Source organism: Salvelinus namaycush, chromosome 27, assembly GCF_016432855.1.
Source record: "Salvelinus namaycush isolate Seneca chromosome 27, SaNama_1.0, whole genome shotgun sequence".
In the NCBI taxonomy this organism is placed as follows: Eukaryota; Metazoa; Chordata; class Actinopteri; order Salmoniformes; family Salmonidae; genus Salvelinus; species Salvelinus namaycush.
In genome coordinates, this window is record NC_052333.1 from 32,323,982 (window position 1) to 32,349,532 (window position 25,551).

The 25,551-nt window shown below is 46.3% G+C and overlaps 1 protein-coding gene across 1 annotated transcript in view; it reads right to left on the reverse strand.

Annotated features, from left to right (window-relative positions):
• The window catches only part of LOC120022370 (microtubule-actin cross-linking factor 1-like), a 273,215-nt gene that overhangs the window by 91,819 nt on the left and 155,845 nt on the right, over positions 1–25,551 (reverse strand). Inside the window, exons 20-42 of the mRNA XM_038966262.1 lie at positions 25,088–25,213; positions 21,165–21,317; positions 18,925–19,079; positions 18,639–18,765; positions 17,179–17,362; positions 14,888–15,054; positions 14,529–14,707; positions 14,290–14,428; positions 13,904–14,097; positions 13,474–13,633; positions 13,105–13,188; positions 12,693–12,800; positions 12,485–12,583; positions 12,191–12,337; positions 11,975–12,066; positions 11,698–11,833; positions 3,270–9,563; positions 2,950–3,105; positions 2,637–2,852; positions 2,190–2,342; positions 1,692–2,031; positions 578–882; positions 65–298 (exon numbers count right to left, since the gene is read on the reverse strand). Of these exons, the coding sequence (XP_038822190.1) occupies positions 65–298; positions 578–882; positions 1,692–2,031; positions 2,190–2,342; positions 2,637–2,852; positions 2,950–3,105; positions 3,270–9,563; positions 11,698–11,833; positions 11,975–12,066; positions 12,191–12,337; positions 12,485–12,583; positions 12,693–12,800; positions 13,105–13,188; positions 13,474–13,633; positions 13,904–14,097; positions 14,290–14,428; positions 14,529–14,707; positions 14,888–15,054; positions 17,179–17,362; positions 18,639–18,765; positions 18,925–19,079; positions 21,165–21,317; positions 25,088–25,213 (9,948 nt within the window). The remainder of the gene's footprint in view (positions 1–64; positions 299–577; positions 883–1,691; positions 2,032–2,189; positions 2,343–2,636; positions 2,853–2,949; positions 3,106–3,269; positions 9,564–11,697; positions 11,834–11,974; positions 12,067–12,190; positions 12,338–12,484; positions 12,584–12,692; positions 12,801–13,104; positions 13,189–13,473; positions 13,634–13,903; positions 14,098–14,289; positions 14,429–14,528; positions 14,708–14,887; positions 15,055–17,178; positions 17,363–18,638; positions 18,766–18,924; positions 19,080–21,164; positions 21,318–25,087; positions 25,214–25,551) is intronic.

A 25,551-nucleotide genomic window follows, 5' to 3' on the forward strand; every position in this document is an offset into this window, starting at 1 on the left:
TTTTTTCAGTAATCAAAACAGTACCCATAAAGATACAAATTAAACAAATCGTCGAAACCCTTACCCTCTGTGTGTTCTGTTGGACGGTGGTGCTGATGGCCGTGTCCAGCTGGACCAGGGAGGACTGGGCCGTGTCGGTCAGTGCACTGTACTGCTCCTTCATACGGGACAGTGCCCCCTGGAGGTTGGCCCTCTCCTCTGGACTCAGGCTGTCACCGTGCTCCGCCAGGAACTCCTCCACCGAGCGGATGGTCTCCGCCACGCCCTCGCCTCTGGTCAGCAGGTCCTTCTGTACTTCCTGGGGGAGGGGGAGAGAGATGGAGAGGGTCAGATATAGAGGGGTTACAGGTAGTGTAGCATATTTCTCTGGAGCAGAGTATACAAAATTGCATGTGTAGAGAAAGGAGAACCCGTTAAGACGCTCCGACAGTTTTAATGTCGTCTAGTTCCTATAACTGTGGATCCTCAGAGACCTAGCATGGTTGAAACCTGGCTACATTAGAGGTCCGGGAGCAACTAAACAATGTGTGGGTTATCTCCTACTTGAGACATGGAGGTGAAAATCTGAGTTTCTCACCTTTAACTCCCTCTGTTTCTGCTGCAGCACATTCACATCACCTGACTCTGCTCCCGCTCTTTGATTGGCCAGCATGCTGGCCGCTCCAGCCAACCACATCGTGAGGCCTTCCAATTTTTGTGAGCATTCTGCCTTCTCCTGCTGCACCACCTGAGAGCCACATATGAAGGTCGAAAGAGAGATGGATGGAGGGAAAAGGAGAAATGCAAGCAAAAAGAAAGTGTGAGAAAAGTAATATTGCCCGTTTTGCTTATAAACAGTGGTCAGTCCATAACAATGAATCAGACCCCTATTGTCGTTTTCCACTCAGCTAAGCAGAAGCACACAAAACCCAGATATTTTTACACTTCTCTTCACCACCCATTCACACTTCCGTTAAGTGCACACTTCCTTGTTTCTAAACCCTTTTAATGTCATCTGTGCACACTTTGCCAGACTTTGAGCAGGATGTGTCCAGATTCACAGACAGACAGATTCAGATATAGAAACAGCAGCATCATCAACAGGTCAGTCAAGCCAAAACAACAATACACAAAGACAAACAAACAAATGGTGTCCTCATATGCTATTTGTTCCTTTCTCCCCGTATCGTACAACAGGGGAGAGGAAAAAAGGAAGGCGCTCAAGCCACAGCAAGGCTTCTCTGACTGAAATCTCTCTAGCCTTCTCCGTGGAGGCACAAGCGTATTTCCTTCTGTGGCAATCTGGAAGAGCAAGGCAGACATGTTATTTCACACAGGTGTTATACAGGGACACATGCAGAGGACAAAACACGTTTGGCATAGAAGCCTGTGGTGCGAGTCGTAACATCAGTCACTATACTATGTCTTAACTTCCGCAGCAGCGCTTGTTTGCCAATCTGATGTAAACCTCATTTAGGCGTATGGGTGGTTGTGATGGTGAGTTTGCAAAGTTAGTACAGAATATTTGCCTTGATGGATATTATTAATAATATGTATTTGAGTTTGCCAGTTACAAAACATATGTGATAAAAAGTGAGAATTTAAACAGTGATAGATAGCATGACCACAAAAGTTATATGGTAAAGTATGCTATTACTGATGATTGAATGTATTGAAAATGTATTTGTGAGTATTTTAAACGTGCATTCCACCACTCCAATGGGACTGTGGCAACATAGCCAGCGGTTTGCAAACCTCTCTCTCCCTTGCACTCTCTCTCTCTCTTTCTCTCTCCTTCTCTTCTTCTTCTTTTTCTTCACATCTGCGCTGCCTCTCCTCCTCCCTCTCTCTCTGGGCGGCGAGGGCGTCGGTCTTGGCGTGGGCTTGGCCAGCGGCTCGGTGGAAGCCCCTCTGGAGCTGTTGCAGCTGCCCCAGGAGGTGCCTGCTCTGTTCGGGAGCCAGGTCCTGAGCCCGCTCCGAGATGAACACCTGGATGTCAAAGGCCACCGTGTTGACGTCATTGGAGCGGGCCGAGAGAGACGACTGCAACTCCTGAGGGAGAAAGAGGAAAGTAGAGAATGAACTGAGGAATAGCTGGACATGAAGCAAAGTGTAGGCTGAATCCCAACAAAGGTCAGTAATTGGACACTTGAAAGTGCACAAGAAGAGGGTACAATATAAAACTTGAAGTATGGGGTGAGTGTGCTAACCTTGCACAGCTGGAGCTGTTGTGTGAGCTGAGCAGGAGTCTCGCCCTGGATTTGCCCATCCATTCCTGTAATGTGTGCCTCAGTCTCCTTCAGCCAGGAAAGAAGATCCTCTACTCGCCCTCCAAGTGACTTCTGTTCTCCAGTCAATGCCTCCTGAGAGAGAGAAACAAACAGCACTGATTAGCAAAGGGTGACAATAATGGATTAAACACCAAACACACACAGATTTCATATATCAATCTACTATACCAGGGGTATTCAACTCTTACCCTACGAGGTCCGGAGCCTGCTGGTTTTCTGTTCTACCTGATAATTAATTGCACACACCTGGTGCCCCAGGTCTAAATAAATCCTTGATTAGAGGGGTACAATGTAAAAATGCAGTGGAACTAGCTTTGAGGTCCAGAGTTGAGTTTGAGGGCACTATACTCTTCTATATACCATTACCGTATATGCGTCTCTGTGTGCGCGCAGCCCCTGCAGGATGTTTTCAGAGAACCCTCTGGCAGCCTCGTAACCTCGAGCTAAGCTTCGGCCATCCTTCTCCAAGGCCAATAGTAGCTGAGGTGGGACTTCCGGTGGGCGGGGCTCCAGCAACTGCCCAGCAGCATCCACTGCCTTGTTGACCTGGGGTTCTAAATCCCGAAGTTCTAGATCCAAGGTCTGAGATAATAGAGCGTTTAGTCAAATTTGAAACCTAAGATTTCAATTGTGGTAACATCCTAGATCATTCATTTTCAACAGGTACCAAATCTCTTACATCTGTTTGTTTGATGATGTCATCAAGAGCAATGAGGCTGCGACCAATCGACTGTTGCTGCTGCTGCTTGACGCGAACCTCGATGTGTCTCACCATAGAGAGCAGAGCCACAATTTGCTGGTCACGTTCCAGGCATTCCTGGCGGAGCAACGAGGACTAATGGAAAGGGAATGTCACATGAGCATCAGTCTGAATGGCATTTTTCCAATAAACAGAAACATGGATATTTGACAGCTTATTATTGGGTTACACAATACAGATAATGTATGAACAAGTAGAGACAATTTGCATTTCACCTACTAAATGCATCGATTGCTTACCTTTCCCTTCTTAGCTGGGCTTTTCTCTTTCGTTATCTCCAATTCTTGGATTTCTCCATCCTCCTTCCAGCTGTCAGTTGTATCAGAATCGGGTACTTCTGTTTTATCAGATTCAACAATCTCATCAGCCTGTGGGTTCTCAACAGACCAGAACTGTCCTGATTCTGTGGACTCAAGGTACTTTTCCTCTTTAGACTCAGTTTCAGTGGGACTGTCAAGTTTCTGCTCCTGCAGGTGTTTCTTTTTCTTTTTCTTCATTTTGCCAGTGGTTTTAGCCGGCTGGGTAGCAGGTGCCACAGAGGCCTTGACCAGATGGGCGCCCGACATGGATACAAGGGCTTCAGGAGAGGCATCCACAATGTCAATAACACGATGGGTGTCTGGGTGGACATCTTTCTCAGGTGTACCAATCCTAAATTGTTCAATTTCTTTGCCATGCGGATCAGTTTCTCTCCCCAAAGAAATGTCCTCCTCAGTTTTCTCCTCAAGATGTACATCGACTTGGTATGGTGCAGTGGTGTGGGTTGATCTTCGTTGATTGGTGTCAACTCCACTAGGACTCTTAGTAAAGGCAGCCATTTTGTTCAGCTCGTCACCACTTGCCACCCTTGTTACATCACTGTCTGATTGACTGTCTTGCTGCTTCTCAATCTTCTGCTCTTCCCCAGAGGCTGAGCTGTCAACATCAGCCGGTGTCAAATCTGCTCTATTGTGGATGGACGGCTTCTCCTCTGTCGCAGGTTCAACTTTTTCTGCCACTTTATGCATCTTCGACTTTTTGTTCTTTTTATTTTTCTTTCCCGACTTGGTCTCTTTAAGCTGGTCTGTTAGAGATGTATCCTCCTTTCCTTCTTCAATCTGGTCTAACACAACCTTCTCCCCTTTCTCTTCTCTTTTAGACTGTTCTGATAGAACTTTCTCTTTCTCTACTTCTAAAGCCTTTGTCACTTCCTCTGCTGCTACAGTTATTGTAGAATGGTCAGGCACAACGTTCTCTCTTTCTCCTTCTTCCTTCTTGTCAATTCCCTTACCCTCCCTCTCTTCTGGTGAAACCTCAGGACTCCCCACAGTCTTAAGATCCTCTTCAGATGTCACCAAACTCTCTTTCTTCCCCACTACCTGACGCAGTGCCACTAGCTCCTCTGCAGCTTGCTTCTCACTGACACCACGCCCTAACACCTTCCTCAGAATACTCTCTTTTGCCTTCAGTAAAAGGGCCTCTTTATCATTGGCTACTCGGGTGGTTTTCAGAGTGAATTCCACCTCTTTCCTATCCTTATGCTCCTGCTGTCCAGTCTGTTGAGAAACTGTCTCCACCCCATCTGTATCACTCTTTTCCACAATCTGCTCCACCTCCCACTTTTGCTCATCCTTAGAAACTCTATTGTGGACGGATGATCTCTCCTCTGTCGCTGGTTCAACCTTTTCTGCTCCGATGGGTATCTTAGACTTTTTGTCTAAGCTTTCGAGAACAGCCTTCGCTAGTGCCACTTCAGAATCTGCTTGATCATGGATGGATGGTATCTCTTCTGTCACAGGTTCAACCTTCTCTGATGCTTTAGATACCTTTGGTGTTTTGTTCTTCTCTACCTGTCTTTGAACCAAGAAGACCTTGTTCTCTGTACCCTCTCTCTCTACCTCAAGAGCATCTTCTATGGCTCCTGGTAGAACTGTAGAACCTTCCCTTACTTTGCCAATATCCTTTGGATCGTCGAACCTCTCAACAGTCTGTACCTTAGCACCTTTGAGTGCAGATTGAACATCTTGCACGGGTGACTCCTCTTTCTCCTGTAGGGTAACATAACCTCTAGTGGACTCAGCACCCTTATCCTTACAATTATGACCTTTACCCTCTGAATGTGCATTCTGGTCTTTGTTTTCCGTTTTCTGTATATCAGCTTTTTCTGAGGGTCTTTGCTCAGTATCGACCTCCTTCCCTTTTCCTTTCTTCTTATTCTTCCTCTTCTTTTTGCTCTTACCTTCGGCCTCCTTAGAATTGGGTGATGCATGTCCAAGATCATCGCTCTCTCTGGCCTCAATCTTTGTATCCCGCTCAACCTCCATTCTACCTTGCTCCGCCACTCTCTCAGTACTGTCTTCTACCACGTGTGTCTTCCCTTCATCTCTCTGAACTAGGGTAGACATGTCTATGCTGCCCTCTTGGTCTCTACTTTCTCTGCCAATGGCCACTGTCGAATCCATCCGTGGTTCTTTCCCCATAGCAGACTGCCCCTGCAGCATGATTGAACTACTTCCACCAACTGATCTAGATGCATTTTTGTTATCCTGTTCTGGTGTTCTAACAGTAACATCTTGCGGCGTCTCCATCTCCTGAAGGGCCTGCTGAAGCCTTTTCTCTGCATTGACTGTAAACTGAGCCAACAAATTGATTGACTGGTTTGACTCAATTTCCAATGGCTTCCCGGCTATTGAGACCTGTTCCTCTTCCATCTCTTCTTCAATGTAAACAGAGCCATGGTGTTGCATAGCTCCTGACTGCGTGAATGTTCCAGCTTCTAGAGTCTTCGCAATGTCGTCTGCGATCATCAAAAGGTTGTACCTTTTTTCTGACTCTTCTGGATGTAGGGTTGGAGAAATCACTTCAGAGCTTTCGATAATTATTTTGGTTTGGCTGTCTGGACTGGATATTGATAATGTGACTGCAGGACTACTTGAAGAGGCAACGGGTGTTGAACTATCCTCATCGTCACATTCTACTTCCATGGAGCCCAGGTTGTCCTGGAGCTCTGCAGCCATTTCTCTGGATATAAGCCCATCTTTGACAGCGTTATTCAGGCTTGAGACTCTCTGCCCAGTGGAAGGGTCAAGCAAGCCCCCTTTCAGAACCTGGTTGGTGGCAATGAGCCTGGCCATATGTTCTCCCACCAGCCCTTTCTTAGAGGCTTTAGGCAGAGGGAGCCTAGCTCCATTGGAAATATCAATAATCCCTCCAGTGTCTGCCTGGCTTTGCAACATTCTGAGTGCTGGGACAGGATCAACTTGTTGAGATACAATTGCTTTAGCTAGGTTCAGGATTTCACCTGTTTGCTTATCCTGGATTCCCTTGAAAGGCTTCACTTCCAAGAAGCGCTTTCCACTCTTAATGTCAATCTTGCCTTGTTTAACAAGGTCTGAGTAAGGCACAATTTGGGCACTTTGTGGATCCAAAACACCTTCTGTTACACCTGGAGAAACCATTGCTTTCTTGGCAATGCTCTCATTGAGCAGACCATCAGAGACAGCCTCTGTCAATGTAAGTCTACACTTTAAATCAGGGTCCAAAATGGAACCTGTGGATGCCTGGAGGAGGGCAGCATCTGGGTTTGAAGAGAGGCCTACCTCCCCCTGACATGCCCTCTCTAACTCCCACAGTTTTGGGGATATGGCACAGTCTACCAGACCTCGCTGCAAAGCATCAGTAACTGACAGTCTAACTCCAGAGTTGTGGTGCACGATGCCACCCTCCGCCACTTGCTGGGACAAGGCTTGATAGACTTCCTCCTGCCCAAGCAAACCTCTTTCAAGGGCCTGCTTTAGGGGAACAGGTGACTTAGTTTTGGGATCTACAACCCCATTAATTTGCAGCTGCAATGTTGCTTTGGTGAGAGATGCATCTGGGTCTGAGCCTTTTCCACAGTATGACTTCTCCAACGCAAATAGCTTCTCTCTTTGGTCTTCCTCTATCAGCCCAAGGTTGGCTGCCAGGGTAACAGATACTTTTTTGTCTCTTCGCAGGTCAACCACTCCCCCTGAGACCACCTGGGCCTCCAGGAGCCGAGCAGCTGTGTTGGAGTCTATCAGGCCTGCCCGAGCAGCATCCTTCAGGGTACAAATCTTCCCCTTCTCTACATCCACTACCCCTGCCAGGGTCTTCTCTGATTTCAGCACACTCCACATCAGGTCTTCATCAAGCAGACCCTCCTGCATCACATCCTCCATGCTCAGGGATTCGCACACACTGACATCCAGGAAACCTCCAAAAAGTCCTGCCTTGGCCATCAGCTTGACTGCAGTGTGTCCAGGGAGGACCCCCTGAGCCACGGCTTCGTCCGGGAGAAGCCGCCGCCCTCCTTCAGTCAGTAGACCCCCTTGCTGAAGCTCCGAGGCCAACCTTTCCAGCTCAACATCCTCCTCACTCTTCACCGCTGCTGCCTCTAATCTCATAACATGGGGTTGGGTCTTCTCTGTGACCCTCTGAGTATCCTTCATAGCATACTTAACTCCAACACTCACAGGCACACCCTCCTTTTCATTTGTCTCTGATGGGGAGATATCAGGTTCTTTGAAAAATTGGTTTGGCATCAAAGTCTCTGGCTTTACCGGTGTCGAGTACATTTCTAAGGCTTCTACAAGTGTACTGTCTTCCACGAGGGAGTCCTTCTCCTTCGCCTTTCTGTGACCACTCTTTCTTGCGCCCTCTGATTCCATCTCTACCAGCCCATCTTCATACGAGTCTGTAATTAATTGCTTTTCCGGTAGTCCAGCTGAGGGCGGGGCACTTTCAAAACTAACCATTTCATCCTTTTCACCTTTTACTTCTCCATGTACACCTCCATCGACCTCCTCACTTATTCTCATGGTTGAGTCAAGGTCTACCTGCCCCATCTCCTTTATTCCAGTTTGATTAGCCTGCAATGTGTCAGGTGTACCATCCCATCCTTCATTATCAGCTTCTTCTACCATCTTTCTGGAATAAATATATTTTTCAGGCAAGCTGAATATTGCACTCTTTTCTTGGACCTTTCCAATTTCCCTTGTCTGCAGAGTATCCGGCAAACTTACATCTGGCACCACTTCCATACACTCCTGTCTTTCTGTTGTCAAACTCAACCCTTCCTCAACCACTCCAGGTATTGGATCCACCTTGATCAGACCTGCAGCAGCCTTGACAAGTTCCACCAGCTCAGGCTCGAGCAACACTAAGCGCTGGCCAGAATGGGCATCCACATAGCTGTGGGTCATTAAATGGAAAAGCAGGCGGTGATGTGCTTGCTCCTCAGGGGCCATTTTCTCCAGGAATGAGGGGTCACAGTGGGGCCCTGGGGAAGAGGCAGGGGACGAGGAGGGAGGATGGGATGTGCCAGTGGAGCCCCAGATTAGGCGATTCAGTTTTGGGGAACCTGACTGGTTCATATTGTGCAGCACATCGGGGATCTGAATCTCCTTCAGAATCTCAGCCACTTTGGGTTCAAGGACCTCCTTAGCCTGATTCAGGGACACAACCTTGGGGGTTTCCGGAAGGTAGAGGGCACCTATCGCATGGCGTTGTCTCAGGATGTTCCAAGCTAGTTCTTCCGAGATTACCCCTTGTTGTAGAGCCTCTGCAATGGGCAGCAGCTCCCCTGACTCAGGCCAGAGCATCCCCATGAAAGCCCAGAGGGACTCGAGCACCAGCAATGCCAGATGAGGTGAGAGCAGGTCCGTCTGGATGGCTTCATCCACCCCTAGGCGATCCCCAGTTACAGGGTCTAGTATCCCACCACTCTGCAGCTGGCGGGTCAGCATGGCACAGGCCAGGTCCTGGTCCATCAGATTGTGACGCACAGCCTCGTTCACAGTCAGAAGATGCCCAGAACGGGGGTCAGAGATGCCACCAGCAAACAGCTGGGCCTCCAGTAATCTCACTGTTACTTGCCTGTCAATCAGTCCCTCTTGGACGGCACGGAAGATCCCGACCTTCCTGCCAGATCGGAGACAGACTGTGCCTCCTGGCTGCTGTTTCACTGGCAGCAGATACAAGCCGGTGTCATCGCTGAGGATGCAGCGCTGCCGCAGTTCGTCCAGATTCAGTTTATCAGCTGTGTTGGGGTCAATAAGCTCCCGCCGATTGACCCGTGACCCGAGCTTGGTGTAGACCCTTGGGGTCAGCAGGCCCATCTCTCCGGCACTATTCAAGGTTAGTCTACCTTCTCCTAACTCCCTCAGGCCTCCTGTGTTTATCTGCAGCTCCAGGATACGCAGCCCCACCTCCTCTTTGATAAGGCCTGCCTCCATGGCTGCAGCCACTGGGAGGAGCTGGCCCTCCAGTTGTTCTGTCTGGTCGACAAGATGCAAGGCACTCTCCAGCTCTGATAGGGATTGGCTGATGTGACTATCAATCATGCCACAGTTGAGGCCCTCTTCCAGTGATAGGCTCACAGGGGAGTCAAGCTGAAACAACCCGCCCATGGTGAGCTGGGCCTCCAATAAGACATGGCAGGTGTCCAGGTCTATGAGGCCACGCTGTGCAGCTTGGAAGACTGGGACGGTTTCCATGGTGCCCAGGTCAATAACTCCGCCAATGGCAGATTGGCTCTGAAGATAAAGAAACAAATAAAGTGAATATTTGAACTTCCTTCTACCTACATACTTTGTTTAACAGTTTGAGTACTTTGTTGAGGAACCCATAGCCCATAAGTATCCAGCAAAAAAAATAACCCTTCACCCAAGAGCCATAATAATTACGGTGACAAAAGCATATTTCAATAGATATAATATGATTTGATATAGCATTCATCTTTTTTATTGTTATTTGTATATTCCCACATTATTTCTCTTTCGTCATGGCACAAGAACACTTACCTCTGTTCTACAAAGCACTAAGCATGCTACATAGCGAACAGAAATGCAGAAAACCAATATGCTACGCAACCTCCAAAAGGGAGGTAAGGAAAACAGGAAAGAAAGGCGAGAAAGACGGATGAAAGAAAAGAAGATCTGGCTAGAGAAGGCAGGTCAGATCGGAAGCAGCGGTAAGAGAGAACGCCAGCACTACTTACCGAACGGGGCTGTCTGTCCCGTGATGGACACATTAACAGGCCGAGGGCTCGGCAGATTGAGGAGCGACAGGTGAGAAGCTTGGTATTAGGATTCTGCATGCCACACTCCATCTACCCGAGGCGCTGCCTAGATGGCCCTGACTCGCCTGACTGACTCACCATTTCAATAGACTCCATAGGCTAAGGACCATTCACTAGCTATGGCTGAGAGGCATTAGTTACTTCTGACTACGGTTCATTGGTTCGTTCCAAATGTCCTCGCTCAAATCTAACCTAAATTGACTCCACAATGGACTTATCTCACTGATTCTGTGCCCACTGGCTAAGTACCAGATGACATAGACTAGCTCAACTTAAACATAGATCATAGGATTCTGCATCATACTACAGTCCCTCTTATCCTTTGCTGAGAGCTGGATGTCCTTGATTCTCTTCTGGCAGCTGTTAGTGATTTTGAAGCAAAATGCTGATTATTTCACACATTAATGCATTAGACGGCACAAACATATACACACACACACACACACACACTGTGATCTGGAAACATCATGCTCAAACGGTGACGTGGGGGTTTGCGTAGCTGGCCTCTGGCGCTCACACTAAGCCGACACTGGCAGTTAGACACTCTTCTCTGGCAAGTGACTTGATGCAACGTGTGTACATTTTTCTTGAGAGTATAGAACCACCCAGAAAACCACAACCATTCATAGAAAACACACTCGTGGGTGGGGATTTACGCCCACACACCAACACTCTCACTCTCATACAATATCTCCCTGATACTCTCGGTACATCCCCGGTACTGGCTCACACACGCATAACATCACATTTGGACTCATGTATATGGGGGGGGGGGGGGCATGAGTGTGGTTGGATTTCGACTACCTGAACGAGTATGTGCACGTGTTTATAGGGAGGATGTATCCGCTTCTGTAGGTTTATGGCTGAAACATAAAAAAGGCAGTCTACCTAACGTGTGGGGACAGTAAATAACCATTGTAATTTAGTGTAACACCCACTGACTACTAATGACCGCTCAGAAGTGATGTGGAGCATACGGAGGGGTGACTGCGAATGTGCTCTAACATGGGGTCTAACATGGGGTGACTATCTTGTGACTATGAAGGCAGACTGAGGTCGCACCTCCTATCAAAAAGCTACTATAGCTAAATGGTAGCATGACTTCTTCGGCTCACCGACTACTACGCCAATTGGTGGCCATAGATTAGTCTTTAAGCGGATGAGTTTGATGACGATGATGATGATGGGTGACACGGCTGCAAGCTGGTGCAAGTGAGTGGGGCTCACCATGCAATTACACACGAAATGGCTGTTAAACCAAACCGAGTCTATGAGGTAACAACATTCAGCATGGCGGATGATGGGTGTCAAAAAATGCACACGTGGTGACGGGCAACACAGCATGCGACACACTCTCGCTCACACACAAACGCGCTCGGCTCGTGAGCATATTCCATTTCAGAACATCAAAATCCACAACAGGCAGACAGACATTGTCAGTGAGCAACACACTTGAACAGCAATGTCGTAAGCTCGCATTGGCAACTCGCTAGTGAGTTTACGGCTTGAGGCGCAACCGCCCTTCTCCTCCCTCTTCCCTTTTGCTTTCCCAGTCACCCTACCTCCTGCCCTCCCTCCATCCACTCTACCTTTCTCTGCTCCTCTTTGGCCTGCTGTTGCACCAGCTGTTGCAGTTGGGCGGTGGAACTGTCACACAGCTGGCTGTAGGTGGCAGTCAGCTCGTCCAGCTGGGAGGTCACCTGGGCACGTTCCTCTGGGGACAACCTAGAGGACAAACGTTTCTGTCAGTTTGAACTTGTATGTGTGTGTGTGTGTGTGGATATAGGTGAGATGTTACTGAGTGCCCTATACAGTATGTGTGTTTATACAGTAGTATTAATGTGTGTAAGAGAAATCTGAACTTACTTGCTGGCCTGTTTAGACATCAGGAAGACTTGGGTGTTCCTGATAACCTTAGCCACCTCCTCCTTCTTAGCCGCTAACTGCTCACTCACGGCCTATGAACACAACACAAATTAACATTTGAAAAAAGTTAAAACTGGTAAATGTATTTTATCGGCTCAGAGAGTATGATATAAGAAAGAACAGTGGATGCATATAATATTCAATTCCATAATCTACTAGATGCATTTCATATTTCTGTACCTCCTGCGCTGCGATGGATGACTCGGCGGAGGGGTCCCCTGCTCGGCCCTGGAGGCCCTTGACCCAGCCCAGCAGCTCTGACACCTGGCCTACCCTCTGCTGCCTCTCCTCCTCCACCTCTTTCTGCAGGGGGGGGGGGGGGGGTGGATGCGGAGATTATGTCACTATGATAGAAACTGATTGGCGGTACAGACAATAAATCTGACAGACACAGGTTGAAGAAACCAGAAGAGAGAATGAAAAACGGAAAAAGAGCGAGACATACAGTACCTCTTCCTCCTCTAGTCTTCTCAGTGCATCGCTGATGTACTTGACGTGCTGCGTCGTCAAGGTAACCAGGGCTGTGTAACGCGTGCGCAAGTCCATGAACTGGAATGGCAAAGAAATCTCTTTGCTTTTGGCTTCGCACGACGACATTGGCACATATTTCTAGAAATACATTCGCCACATTGTGACGCTCCTCTCCATCTCTCCTCACCTCCTGCGTGATGGCGTCTGATGAAGAGTGCATCCTCCTCCTCTTCCCGGTCGACTTCTGTGTCGACTCCACAAACGCTCTGAATGTCATCAGCTGCAGCTCGTAGTCCTGAAGGACACAGATACGGACACGTGTAACTTATTTACAGCAAGCAGAAAATGACTATTTTGTATGTTGTACTGTTATGGGACATTTAGTGTGGAAATTGGCTATCCAGTAGCCTACCTCAATTTAAAATATATGACACATAGCAAGAATAATCATATTTTGAGACATCAAATCACATTTTATTTGTCACAACAAATAAACCACAGGTGTAGACTAACAGTGAAATGCTTACTTAGGGGTCATTTTCCAATCATCCAAAAAACGTATCTCTACATTACAATGACAAAGTGATGTTGTACTCTACCTTGACAGAGGTGCAGTACTGTTTTGAGTGCGTTTGGCACTCGTCCAGTTTGGTCTGGTTCTTTTCGATGTCGGCTACTAATGCCTGAGGAGAGAATCAGGTCAAAGAGAATAGATGTTATTTACAGATGTCACTCAACCACAGTCAGATCTTCCATTAGTTTCAATCACTCTCCTCATTAGCCTATTTTAAACAAAGCTATTGCTCATGTCTTTTTTCCCCCCAATGAACCTCTCTCTAAGGCTGGGTCAATATCTATCTACTGTGTAGTCGTTCGTTTCTACCCGTCTCGTTGCGCCTCTTTCTACCCGACTCTTTCTACCCGACTCTTTCTACCCGTCTCGTTCGGTCTCCATCCATCCCTCTCACCGTTTGTTGTGCTAGTTGTTCAGACAGGACTTTGCTGTCAGTCTTTCCAGGCTGGGTGTTCTCCTGTCTCTCAGTGGTCTCCTCTATCCAGTGGATCAGAGCAGAGTGACCATCTCTGTACTGCTGCAGGACCGAGCCCAGGGCTTCTAGCTCCCCTCGCCTGGAAAAACACACCAACACATCACATACCATTCAATAAAGTACCCAATCAGTGATATGGGTCTATGCTCTTCTCTATTTCACATTTAAACAGAATGGTGGTTTTCAACCTTCTCAAGGAAATACTGTATTAATTTAAGCATAAACCTACAGCACAAATACTGAGTAAGGATTAAGCTTCACATAAGACTTTTATAAAAAATGATCTGATAAACTGACTCCATCTATCCAGCCATCCATCCATCCAGGCAGCCATCCGTCCCCCACTCACCGTGTGTCCATCTGTCTCTTGACTCCGGCCCACCTCTCGGTGAGCTGGGTGGCTCTCTCCTGGTAGCGCTCCAGCTCCGGGCTGCGGTCTGGGTGGAGCCTGTTCAGCTGAGTCCCCGCCTCTCGGGCCTTCTGTACCGCCGACTGCAGGGAGCTAAACACCCCTTCCTGGTCCTCAAGCTCCGACTGCCACGTCTGGAGTGAAGGGGAGACGCAGAGAATCAGCACACAGACACACTCCTATCACTAACAGACAAATCGTAATATTGGTCCATGCATCGTCTTTGTGGGCATTAATAACTTTGTCATGCGTTTATACTACCCAGTATCTGAATTAGTGGGATTAGTAGATAGTTTGGTCTTTCATTGTATCTGCCAGTCTCTTACCCCCAGTTGTTCCCGTAGAGCCTGGATGGCGTTGGTGCTTGCAGGGACGATGTCCTCCTCACTCAGCCTGCTCTCGTACCTCTTCACCTGGCTCTCTGCGGCCTGCAAGCTGTACATCAGCACATCTACTGTCTTCAGCCTGAGAGAAAAAGGGGAAGCGCGTGATACTTAGTCAAGTATATTGGTTAAGAGAGAGTATTTTGACTGTGTGTGCGCGCGCATGCGTGCGGCCAACCCACTTGTGCAGGTAGACGGAGGAGAGGTTGTGTAGTCTGTCGATCTTCTCCACAGCCAGGTTGAGTTCAGAGCGCAGCACGGGGACACTGGAGGAGGTGGGCTTCTCCTCAAAGAAACTCACACAGCGACGCGACACCTCACCAAGACTGGTCCGCAGACCCTCCAGGTCCGACTGCAGCTTCTGACACCGGGAATAAGGGTTAGTCTTGATTTGCATATTCATTATACAGCATTAAGTTGAAACAAGAAAATAAATGAAAGCAACTGAATAAAGTTAGTGCTGGTCTCCTTTTCGTTGGCAGATGAATAAGAGGGTTAGGACTCTGGTGACCAGCAGATGGGGCTGTGGCGCAATTCTGACCTCCTGCTCTGCAATTTGAACAGTGTTGTCGACGCTGTCACCCGATCGGTTGCTAGGGGGAGGAGTCTGAATGCCGCGCATCAGCCTTTGCTCCGCCTCCTCCAGACGCAGTTTAATATTCTGGAGCTCTGACAGGTAGGACCGAGAGACAGACTCATCCTTCTCCACTGGAGAGAGCGAGAGGGACAGAAATAGAGAGAGAAAGAGAGAGCGAGGAGGTGGTGGAAAGAGGGGGAGAGTAGATGAAAGATGAAAAGAAAAAGAGAGAGAGGAAGGGGTAGAGAAAGGGGGAGAGTAAATGGAGACAGGCGGGAGTGGGGAGATAAGACAAGAGAGATAATTGAATTTCAATCCCACTTAATTGGGTCAATGCACCATCAGAAAACCCTTTCATTAGAATCCCCAATGTTGCCCTCAAGCCCCAAATGTGGATGAAGCCAAGACTGGGTGAAGTGAGGGGATGCACTCTGTCGATCTTCCTGTACCCATGCAAAACAGACACACATTTGTCTTTTGAGTGAACTATTTACAGTTGAAGTCGGAAGTTTACATACACCTTAAACAAATACATTTAAAACTCAGTTTCACACGTTTAATCCTAGTAAAAATTCCTTGTCTTAGGTCAGTTAGGATCACCACTTTATTTGAAGAATGTGAAATGTCAGAATAATAGTAGAGAATTATTTATTTCAGCTTTTATTTCTTTCATCACATTCCTAGTGGGTCAGAAGTTTACATACACTCAATTAGTATTTGGTAGCATTGCCTTTAAATTGTTTAACTTGGATCAAACGTTTTGGGTAGCCTTCCACAAGCTTCCCACAATAAGCTTCCCACAATTCCTCCTGACAGAGCTGGTGTAACTGAGTCAGGTTTGTAGGCCTCCTTACTCACACACGCTTTTTCAGTTCTGCCCACAAATGTTCTATAGGATTGAGGTCAGGGCTTTGTGATGGCCACTCCAATACCTTGACTTTGTTGTCCTTAAGCCATTTTGCCACAACTTTGGAAGTATACTTGGGGTCATTGTCCATTTGGAAGACCCATTTGCGACCAAGCTTTAACTTCCTGACTGATGTTTTGAGATGTTGCTTCAATATATCCACATAATTTTCCTTTCTCTATGCCATCTATTTTGTGAAGTGCACCAGTCCCTCCTGCAGCAAAGCACCCCCACAACATGATGCTGCCACCCCTGTGCTTCACAGTTGGGATGGTGTTCTTCAGCTTGCAAGCCTCCCCCTTTTTCTCAAAACATAACGATGGTCATTATGGCCAAACAGTTCTATTTTTGTTTCCCTCTGTGTAGAGGACATTTCTCCAAAAAGTACAATCTTTGTCCCCATGTGCAGTTGCAAACGGTAGTCTGGCTTTTTTTATGGCGGCTTCCTTGCTGAGCGGCCTTTCAGGTTATGTCGATATAGGACTTGTTTTACTGTGGATATAGATACTTTTGTACCCGTTTCCTTCAGCATCTTCACAAGGTCCTTTGCTGTTGTTCTGGGATTGATTTGTTTGTACAGATTATTATTGTTTGTACAGATGAACGTGGTACCTTCAGGCATTTGGAAATTGTTCCCAAGGATGAACCAGGTCTTGGCTGATTTCTTTTGATTTTCCTATGATGTCAAGCAAAGAGGCACTGCGTTTGAAGGTAGGCCTTGAAATACATCCACAGGTACACCTCCAATTGACTCAAATGATGTCAATTAGCCTATCAGAAGCTTCTAAAGCCATGACACCATTTTCTGGAATTTTCCAAGCTGTTTAAAGGCACAGTCAATTTTGTGTAAACTTCTGACCCACTAGAATTGTGATGCAGTGAATTCTAAGTGAAATAATCTGCCTGTAAACAATTGTTGGAAAAATTACTTGTGTCATGCACAAAGTAGATGTCCTAACTGACTTGCCAAAACTATAGTTTGTTAACAATACATTTGTGGAGTGGTTGAAAAACGAGTTTTAATGACTCCAACATAAGTTTATGTAAACTTCCGACTTCAACTGTATGTGCTCTATAAATAATTTGTATGAATCTAAATACTACCAAGCAAGTAAAGGTAAGTAAGTATGTGAGCAAAGTAAGCCAATCTCTACACTCCCTCCCAATTCTCCACCCTTTCCCCTGAAACGTGCACTACCCCTCGTGCACTTAAAACCAAAGGATTTGTGTACGCAATGCCTCCAATACCAATCCTCTGCTTTTAAATCCAAGTAAGGGAGTGAACAAGTGCACACATCAGGGAAAAGGCTGGGGAATTGGGACTGAGACACCGTATCTGTCCATCTACCTGTCTCCATGTTGACCAGCAGGTCCTGGCAGTGTTCCTGGGCGGTGTGGGCGTCTCTCTCCAACTCGCGTCTCTCGGTCGGGGTGAAGAGGGCGCTCTCTTTGCTGTCAGAGAGGAAGTCAGCCAGGTGGGCCTCCAAGTGGTCCAGAGCCTGGTCCCTCGCCACAGGGGTCTGGGAACGTACCTGAGGGGTTAGGGAGAGAGAGGTGTACGTCAGATACATTTAAGAGTAGTGGTTGATTTTATATGCCAGTCAAAAAAGCATGTAAACACACAGTATATACATTTCAGAAAACGTGACAGGGATAGCACAATAAAGTCAGATACTTATTTCGGTTGCGGTCCCTAAAGTGCTGTTGATATATGTATTAATTAACATGCATTAAGCCATTATTCATAGGTAATAAGGCATGAAGTCGATATGAACACATTAGCAGATGGAGGAGGAAGATGTATGACAGAGGGACATTGCACCATAAAGTAAGTAAGTAATATGAGATAAAAGCTATCAGCGTGAGAGGGAGAGAGCAGGAAATGAGTCAATTGAAATAAATTCATTAGGCCCTAATCTATGGATTTCACATGACTGGGAATACAGACGTGCATCTGTTGGTCACAGATACCTTAAAATAAAATGGGCCTCACAATGGGCCTCAGGATCTCATCACAGTATCAAATGCAATTGTGTTGGTTGTCCGTAGCTTATGCCTGCCCATACCATAACCCCACCACCGCGGGGCACTTTATTCACAATGTTGACATAAGCAAATCGCTTGCCCACACAACTCCATAAAACGTGGTCTGCGGTTGTAAGGCTTATGGTAGAGAAATGAACATTACATTCTCTGGCAACAGCTCTGGTGGACATTCCTGCAGTCAGCATTCAAATTGCATGCTCCCTCAAAACTTGAGACATCTGTGGCATTTTGTTGTGTGACAAAACTGCACATTTTAGAGTGGCCTTTTATTGTCCCCAGCACAAGGTCCACCTGTGTAATGAACATGCTGTTTAATCAGCTACTAGATATGCCACACCTGTCGGGTGGATGGATTATCTGGGCAAAGGAGAATTTCTTACTAACAGGGATGTAAACAAATTTGTGAACAAAATTTGAGCAAAATAAACTTTTTGTGTGTATGGAAAATGTCTGGGATCTTTTATTTCAGCTCAGGAAACATGGGACCAACACTTTACATGTTGCGTTTATATTTTGTTCAGTGTATAAGAAATAGAACAGTTATGTGGGATAAATGTAGTTGAAGACAGACAGATGAGAGATCGAGAGCAATACGATATGTCCGTCATAGATGTACTGCGACATGGACAGAGAGAGCGCGGGAGAGAGCGCAGAAGAGAGAAATATGCTTGGAAGAAACTATAAGAAATAGACCAGTTATGTGAGATATATGTGGTTGAAGACTTGGATGTTGACACGTAGAGTTAAAACAGTATGTCTAACCGTGTCTAGGCTCCAGGAGGAGACGGTCCTGATGTCTTTCTGCAGGTAGTGCCAGGAGACCACACTCTTCATGCTGACGTGTAGATTGTGCCATAGAGACATCACGTTCTGGTACAGCTGCTCCATCCTACAACACATGGAATTACATTTCAATATACAGCAGGGTTAGGTATGTGTGTGTGTGTGTGTGTGTGTGTGTGCATCCGCCTGTGTGTAAGTATGTGTGTTGATCTGCTCATGTGTGTGCCTGCGTGCATGTCTATGTATGTGAACTGTGTGTGTGTACCTGCTGGCGGTGTCCATGGCCTCCTGGTTGGGCGGTGGCACGGTGAAGCAGACTGACGGCACCATAGCCTCGTTTCCACTGGGGCTGATCACCTTCCATTTAGTCCTCTGAGAGTTGTCCGCCAACACACACTCCTCACCTCGGCTGATGGTGATCTACAGGAGGGGGGGGGGGGGGGGGTACAGATATACAGAGAAGGGAAGGTGGAGGGAAAACAAATGGAAACAAAGGTTTGCGGCAACAAACAAATAATACAAGCCAAAATGCAAGCGTTCATGAGTTTAATGTGGTTAGCAAAAGCCCTAACAACTGAAAGAGAAACTAGAATCTACCACAAGAACCGTGCCATACTGAATCGAGCAGCCATTTACAAACCATGGGACTAAAACAGTATCCTTTGGACTGAAAATGGCTAGACGTGCCCACACTCATTACAATATTAGTCGACATCTGGCCAACAAATACAGAGAGCTCGGGTAGTAGCAGTTTCAAATTGGCATAGTACGGATGTGCTTTCCGAAGTTCTTCATTATTGATTTTATTAAAAAAACAAATAATTGTCTAGCTCAGCAAAGCGAGGTCTGTGCATCTAAAACAACTGCCCCCAGCCCCACCCCCCTCTCACCCCATCCCCTGCACACACACACAGAAATACTGCAAAGTAAATGTACAGAAAGCTTACGACTCTGGCTAAACTAGTCTCGCTGACTGAGTAACCCAGGGATACTGTTTTCAGTCGTGTGGTTACGTCACGCTTTTACCAACTGATCTGGGACTTCAGCTAATAATGGGCGTGAATCCAACCGATATAAAGAAAAACTGATCCTAAATCACTTGATAAGAGCGTAGAGTAACCAGGGAGTATTCAGTGTGCCGTGTAAAAGCTGAGCGCTGAGGTGAGAGAAGGTGAACATTGGCAGTAATACCTGAACGTTAGCCTTGACAGCCCAGCGGACACACGAGAAGAAGGGAGAGAGGAAGAGACGGAGGAGTGAAAGATGGAGGGTAGGAAGGGGAAACGGTAGGATGGAGAAGACATAAAAGAGGGGAGAGAAAGATTATTTTGCGATCGTGTCATGAAGACCTTGTACCGGGTCATGTGTGTTTACTTTAAAGTGGCCCATAGTTGGTGTCAATGGAAAAGTGTGTGTGTGTGTGTTTCTAGTAGTCGCAGATGAAGGAGAAGAGGAAGCCACTCATGACTATTGAGATGCACCCCTGCAGTAATCACTGCACCTCCTGTCCCTATGCAATACCACAGGAGTAGTAATGCGGATTCTGATTTTTGCCTGAGTCTGCATAAGTGGGAGAAATTCATAATTCCTAGCGTTTAGCTTCTCTGCTAGCATCACGCAGCACTTTGGGCCTGGTTGTAGACAGGCTTCGCATGTTAATGTGAGTGCGAGGTGAGTGGGGTGTCTGTGGCCAAAAGGTATTCTCTTCTCATGAATCATTACTTGACTTTGGAGTGGCTACCGTGGGCTCTTTAACAAGTGTTGGCTTTCCAGTATGATAGAATGGCATAATCCAATATTGCTGTGTTCTTAGCTGAAAAATAAATCGCTGAAAAAGTTGAGCCATTAAAAAAAAAAGGCCATTTGAATGTCCCTATGAGTAGGATATGACGGTCAAAAGCATGATCACGAATACTAAGGAGAACTGAGCCCACTCTGCCAAAATCTGACTACTTATCTGTTCTCAAGCAACATAATAATGTCAAGTGATGTCTTTGCAGCCTGGTAGTGCCACTAGACAACATTTCAAGAGCTCTAATGCAGCACTCTTGCAATCAACACCGTACATCTAAAAACCTATGTGGGGAACACAGTTTAAATTCACAGTTGAATAATAGATGCTATTGAAGCAACTAAACATGTTTTTTATCTGACAAGTTGACTGGGTCTATAGACCAACAATGGCATGGTGAAAGCAGCCAATGATGAAAGCTGATTGCTTGAAGATGCACCATATTGGATTGCTAAGGTGTAGGTGGTGCTGAGAAGGGTTGTGCAGGGCAGAGAAGAAACAATTGGCGGAAGGATACAGTTAGGTAAAGGGAGGTAAGGTGACCTGGGTTGTATTCGCACATAACAGAAAACTTATTCAAAGTGAGTTTTTATAAAAAATGTTTAAGTCCAGGCAGTTCCTCATTGTGCGACTCTGTTTTCCTCCGTTTGGTGCCTAATGAACATGACCCTGGTATTGTCACGATAGTGTGGGTGTGGTGAGGGGTGCTGTACCTCTATCTGCCGGTAGTCACAGATGGCGCGGATGGGCGTGGTGCTTCCCAGGGTGCTCTCTGCGCTGCGGGGGCGGAGCTGCACCACCGTCTTGGCCCGGCCCACCAGGCTAGCCACCGAGCTGCGGTACTCAATCAGCTGCTCCTTCTCCTCCTGTGAGGTACAGCCATTGGTCAGTGAGGGTGTCAATCATTTAACCAATCAAATCAGTCAGTCAGTCAGGTCAGTGAAGTGGTAAGCTTTTGTGATACTATAGGCCTGCACTGTTACAGTATATGGAAAAATAATTTCCATACATATTGATTCCATTGAACTCCACAGTCCCCGAATTGATCATGTACAGAATATCCTTTCTCAGCTCAATAGCATAGCTACAGAGTCCCATTGGTGATTTTAGCTTACAATCACCAATTGGTGACACTGTGACAATGTTTGCTAGCTAACTCGGAATGAGCTTTTCTGCTAGCTAAACTATCTATTAAACATTCAACCCAGGGGCCTCCCGAGTGGTGCAGTGGTCTAAAACACTGCATCGCAGTGCTAGCAGTGCCACTAGAGATTCTGGGTTCGAGTCCAGGCTCTGTCGCAGCCGGCCGCGACCAGGAGACCCATGGGCCGGTGCACAATTGGCCCAGCGTCGTCGTGGTCAGGGCCGGCAGGGACGTACGTCCTTGTCCCACTGCGCACTAGCGACTCCTGTGGCAGTCCGAGCGCAGTACACTCTGACACGGTCGCCAGGTGTACGGTGTTTCCTCTAACACATTGGTGCGGCTGGCTTCCGGGTTAAGTGGGCCTTGTGTCAAGAAGCAGTGCGGCTGGGTTGTGTTTCGGAGGACGCACGGCTTTCGACCTTCGCCTCTCCCGAGTCCGTACGGGAGTTACAGCGATGAGACAAGACTGTAACTACCAATTGGATACCACGAAATTGGGGAGAAAAAGGAGTAAATAAAAGTGTAATTATAAATAAATGAACATTCATTAACATTAGCTTAACTCCTCATATTGACATGTAGAAATACATTTATTATATGGTGTCATTTCCTGACAGAAAGCTTCATTATCTCAATCTCTTCATTAAGAGACTCAATCATGGACAGTCTTACTGACAGTTGTGGCTGCTTCGCGTGATGTATTGTCGTCTCTACCTTCTTGCCCTTTGTGCTGTTGTCTGTGCCCAAAAATGTGTGTACCATGTTTTGTACTGCTACCATGTTGTGCTGTTGCCATGTTGTGTTGCTACCATGTTTGTTGTCATGTTGTGTTGCTATCGTGCCGTGTTGTCATATATTGCTCTAGAGGCGAAAGAAACACACACCTATTTAGGCGAGGTGCTGGGTAGAATACTTGAAAAATGTAAGGAGAGCCGCACACTCTAGGAGCTCAGATACAATAATTGAATAACCTAATATCCAACGTTTTGACAGACAAGCTGTCTTCATCAGGGTATAATGACAAACACCGCGGGGTGACGAGTTTATATAGTGTCAAAGGACACATACAGGTGTCAGGGCCGGGTGTGGCCTGATATCATTGGTTAATTCTCAGATATAAAAATAACATACCAAAAACATGAACGATAGCGTACGATCACAGATACAATTTGGCTACATAGGCCTACAAACATTTGCAACGAATAGCAAAATCACAATCACCAGAATGGCTTCAGATCAAAGTCTACGTTGAGACCGAAGGGAGCAAGGGTCTTTAAATTAAAGGTCCAGGCAGCCTCTCGTTTTAACAATACATTGTCGAGGTCACCCCCCCTCCTAGGGAGAGTGACATGTTCGATGCCGATATAAGGTAGGGCCGAACTCGAGTGGTTCGAGTGGCTTCTAAAAAGTGGGCCGCAACTGGATAAGTCGAGTTTTTGCACCTAATGGTACTCCGAGATTTGTACTTTCAATTCACGCTTTGTTTTACCCACATCATTTTTAACACAAGGACAAGTTATAAGATAAATAACTGCCTTAGTGGAGCATGTGATAACACCTTTGATTGGGATCTGTTTCCCTGTTTGAGGGTGTTGCTGTCTTGCTGTTGTTGTCTTAGGTCTCTCTTTATGTGGTGTTGTCTCTCTTGTCATGGTGTGTGTTTTGTCCTTTACTTATATTTTTTGTATTTTAATCCCAACCCCCGTCCCCGAAGGAGGACTTTTGCTTTAAAAAAAAAAACAAAAAAAACTTTATTTAACTAGGCAAGTCAGTTGAGAACAAATTCTTATTTACAATGAAGGCCTAGGAACAGTGGGTTAACTGCCTTGTTCAGGGGCAGAACGACAGATTTTTACCTTGTCAGCTCAGGGATTCGATCTAGCAACCTTCCGGTTCCTGGCCCAACGCTCTAACCACTAGGCTACCTGCCACCCCCTCTTGGTAGGCCGTCATTGTAAATAAGAATTTGCTCTTAACTGACTTGCCTAGCTAAATAAAGGTTTCAATAAAAATACAAAATTAAGGTTTAATAGAGGCTTAAGCTGAGCTAAGGGCCAGAGTGAGGGAAGCACTAATATGACTTGCCCTTCAGGGCTTCAATTAACATTGAAATAGCATTAGCAACGGGTTAGCGCTATTAGAGGTGGACCATGAGTCAAGAGGCCAATACGGAAAACAAAATGGTGGAGGACGTTAAGAAACAGCCACTTCAGATACATTTTGGGATATGGCCATTACTTATCCATTGATATAGCCATTACTTATCCATTGATATAGCCATTACTTATCCATTGATATAGCCATTACTTATCCATTGATATAGCCATTACTTATCCATTGATATAGCCATTACTTATCCATTGATATAGCCATTACTTATCCATTGATATAGCCATTACTTATCCATTGTATTATTTGAAAGAATGTATTGTGAAATGGAAGAATGAACTGTGAGTTAAATGGGTAGAGGTATTTTCATTAGTTAGAATAATCATAAAAGGCATTGCATCAGTCTAATAGTGCTTTGGTGGTTGTTTTTATGGAATATAGCAAAGGAGGCATCCGTCAAAGTCCTGTTTAATCTCCCCAGTGAGAACACACACACAGCACTGGAAAAGTAATCAACCTCCTAGTGCTTAATACCCCGTTTCAGAACAAAAACACACATGCTGCCTCAAACTGAGCGCGGTGAAGTGCTCATAATTCGGTATCTTGAAATGAGGCGAGCACGTATGAAACACTCCGAGATACGCAACAAACACATCTACGTGTATATATCCTGAGTGGCCATCCATTCCCCCCTCCATATAAACCACGTAATCATACTTTTTGTAGGAATGTAAACACGCAGTGTAATTACATTGACTTCTACAAGTATTATCACGGCCGCTAAGGGCACAACACCTTTCCCTTCCATGACTGTTTACTTTTAATATCAGTCTATCCGCTCTAGTGTCTACACCTCGATCATTCCCCACTAGCCTAGACCTGTGTCAGACAGCCAGTCACCCTCTCATCTCTATGTCCAGGGAGGATACGCCCACTGCTCACAGTGCTTAGGCCCGCGGAGTCGTGCCCGCTCCAAGTGTACCATCTGCTGTGTGTCGGGGTGCATGGTGGTGGCGTGAATCAGCGGAGGCAGACTACAGTAGATTAGACGGGCCTACACAGCCCGTAAGAATTACAGTGTCAACAGCTAGCCAACGTCTACAGTATTAGCATGACATTAGCCTCAGCTAGCCGTAGATAATGTTACTAAGCGAGTCAGAAGTGTCAAGGTGACGTAGCTTATTAGCTTAAAATGTGGATAAGCTATAATCGTGTGCCTAAGCTTTTCACTGGCACATACCTGAATGATTAGACCAAACTAACTGTTAGGCTACAGAATTAGCAGGAGTTTAGGTGTTTTGTCAAATTAGTGGGGTGCATTTGAAGGTTTGGTCCAACGGCATTTGGGGGAATAATAGTCTAGTGAACAACAAGTGAACGTACCATAGAGTCTTGCAGCAGGTCCTCCAGCTTGCTCAGCCTGCTGCTCTTGTCACAGGTGTACTGTCTCTTTATGGTGTCCTGGAGCTGACGCAGGTACGTCTCGCAGTCCCGTGCGTCACTCACAAACTGACAGGAGGCAATACGAACGCAACACACAGAGATCAGCATCAGGACTGATATGTAATCCAGAAACAGCTGCTAGACCCTATGAGATATTCTATATTTAACCTAGTATTAAAGCTATTTTTATTCAGCTTATTTTCAGGTTTTAGAAGATGAAATAGCTTTACACTCCCAATTAAGGGCAAGTCAAAACATACATAGGTAGTAAATAGACAAATTCATTTCATTTCATCTTGATCTTATATGACGGTGTCTATGTGAAAAGCCACAAACAATTGACATTGTAAAGGACCAGATGGGTATTACAGGTATAACGTAATAGTACAAGGTATAACTTTGTA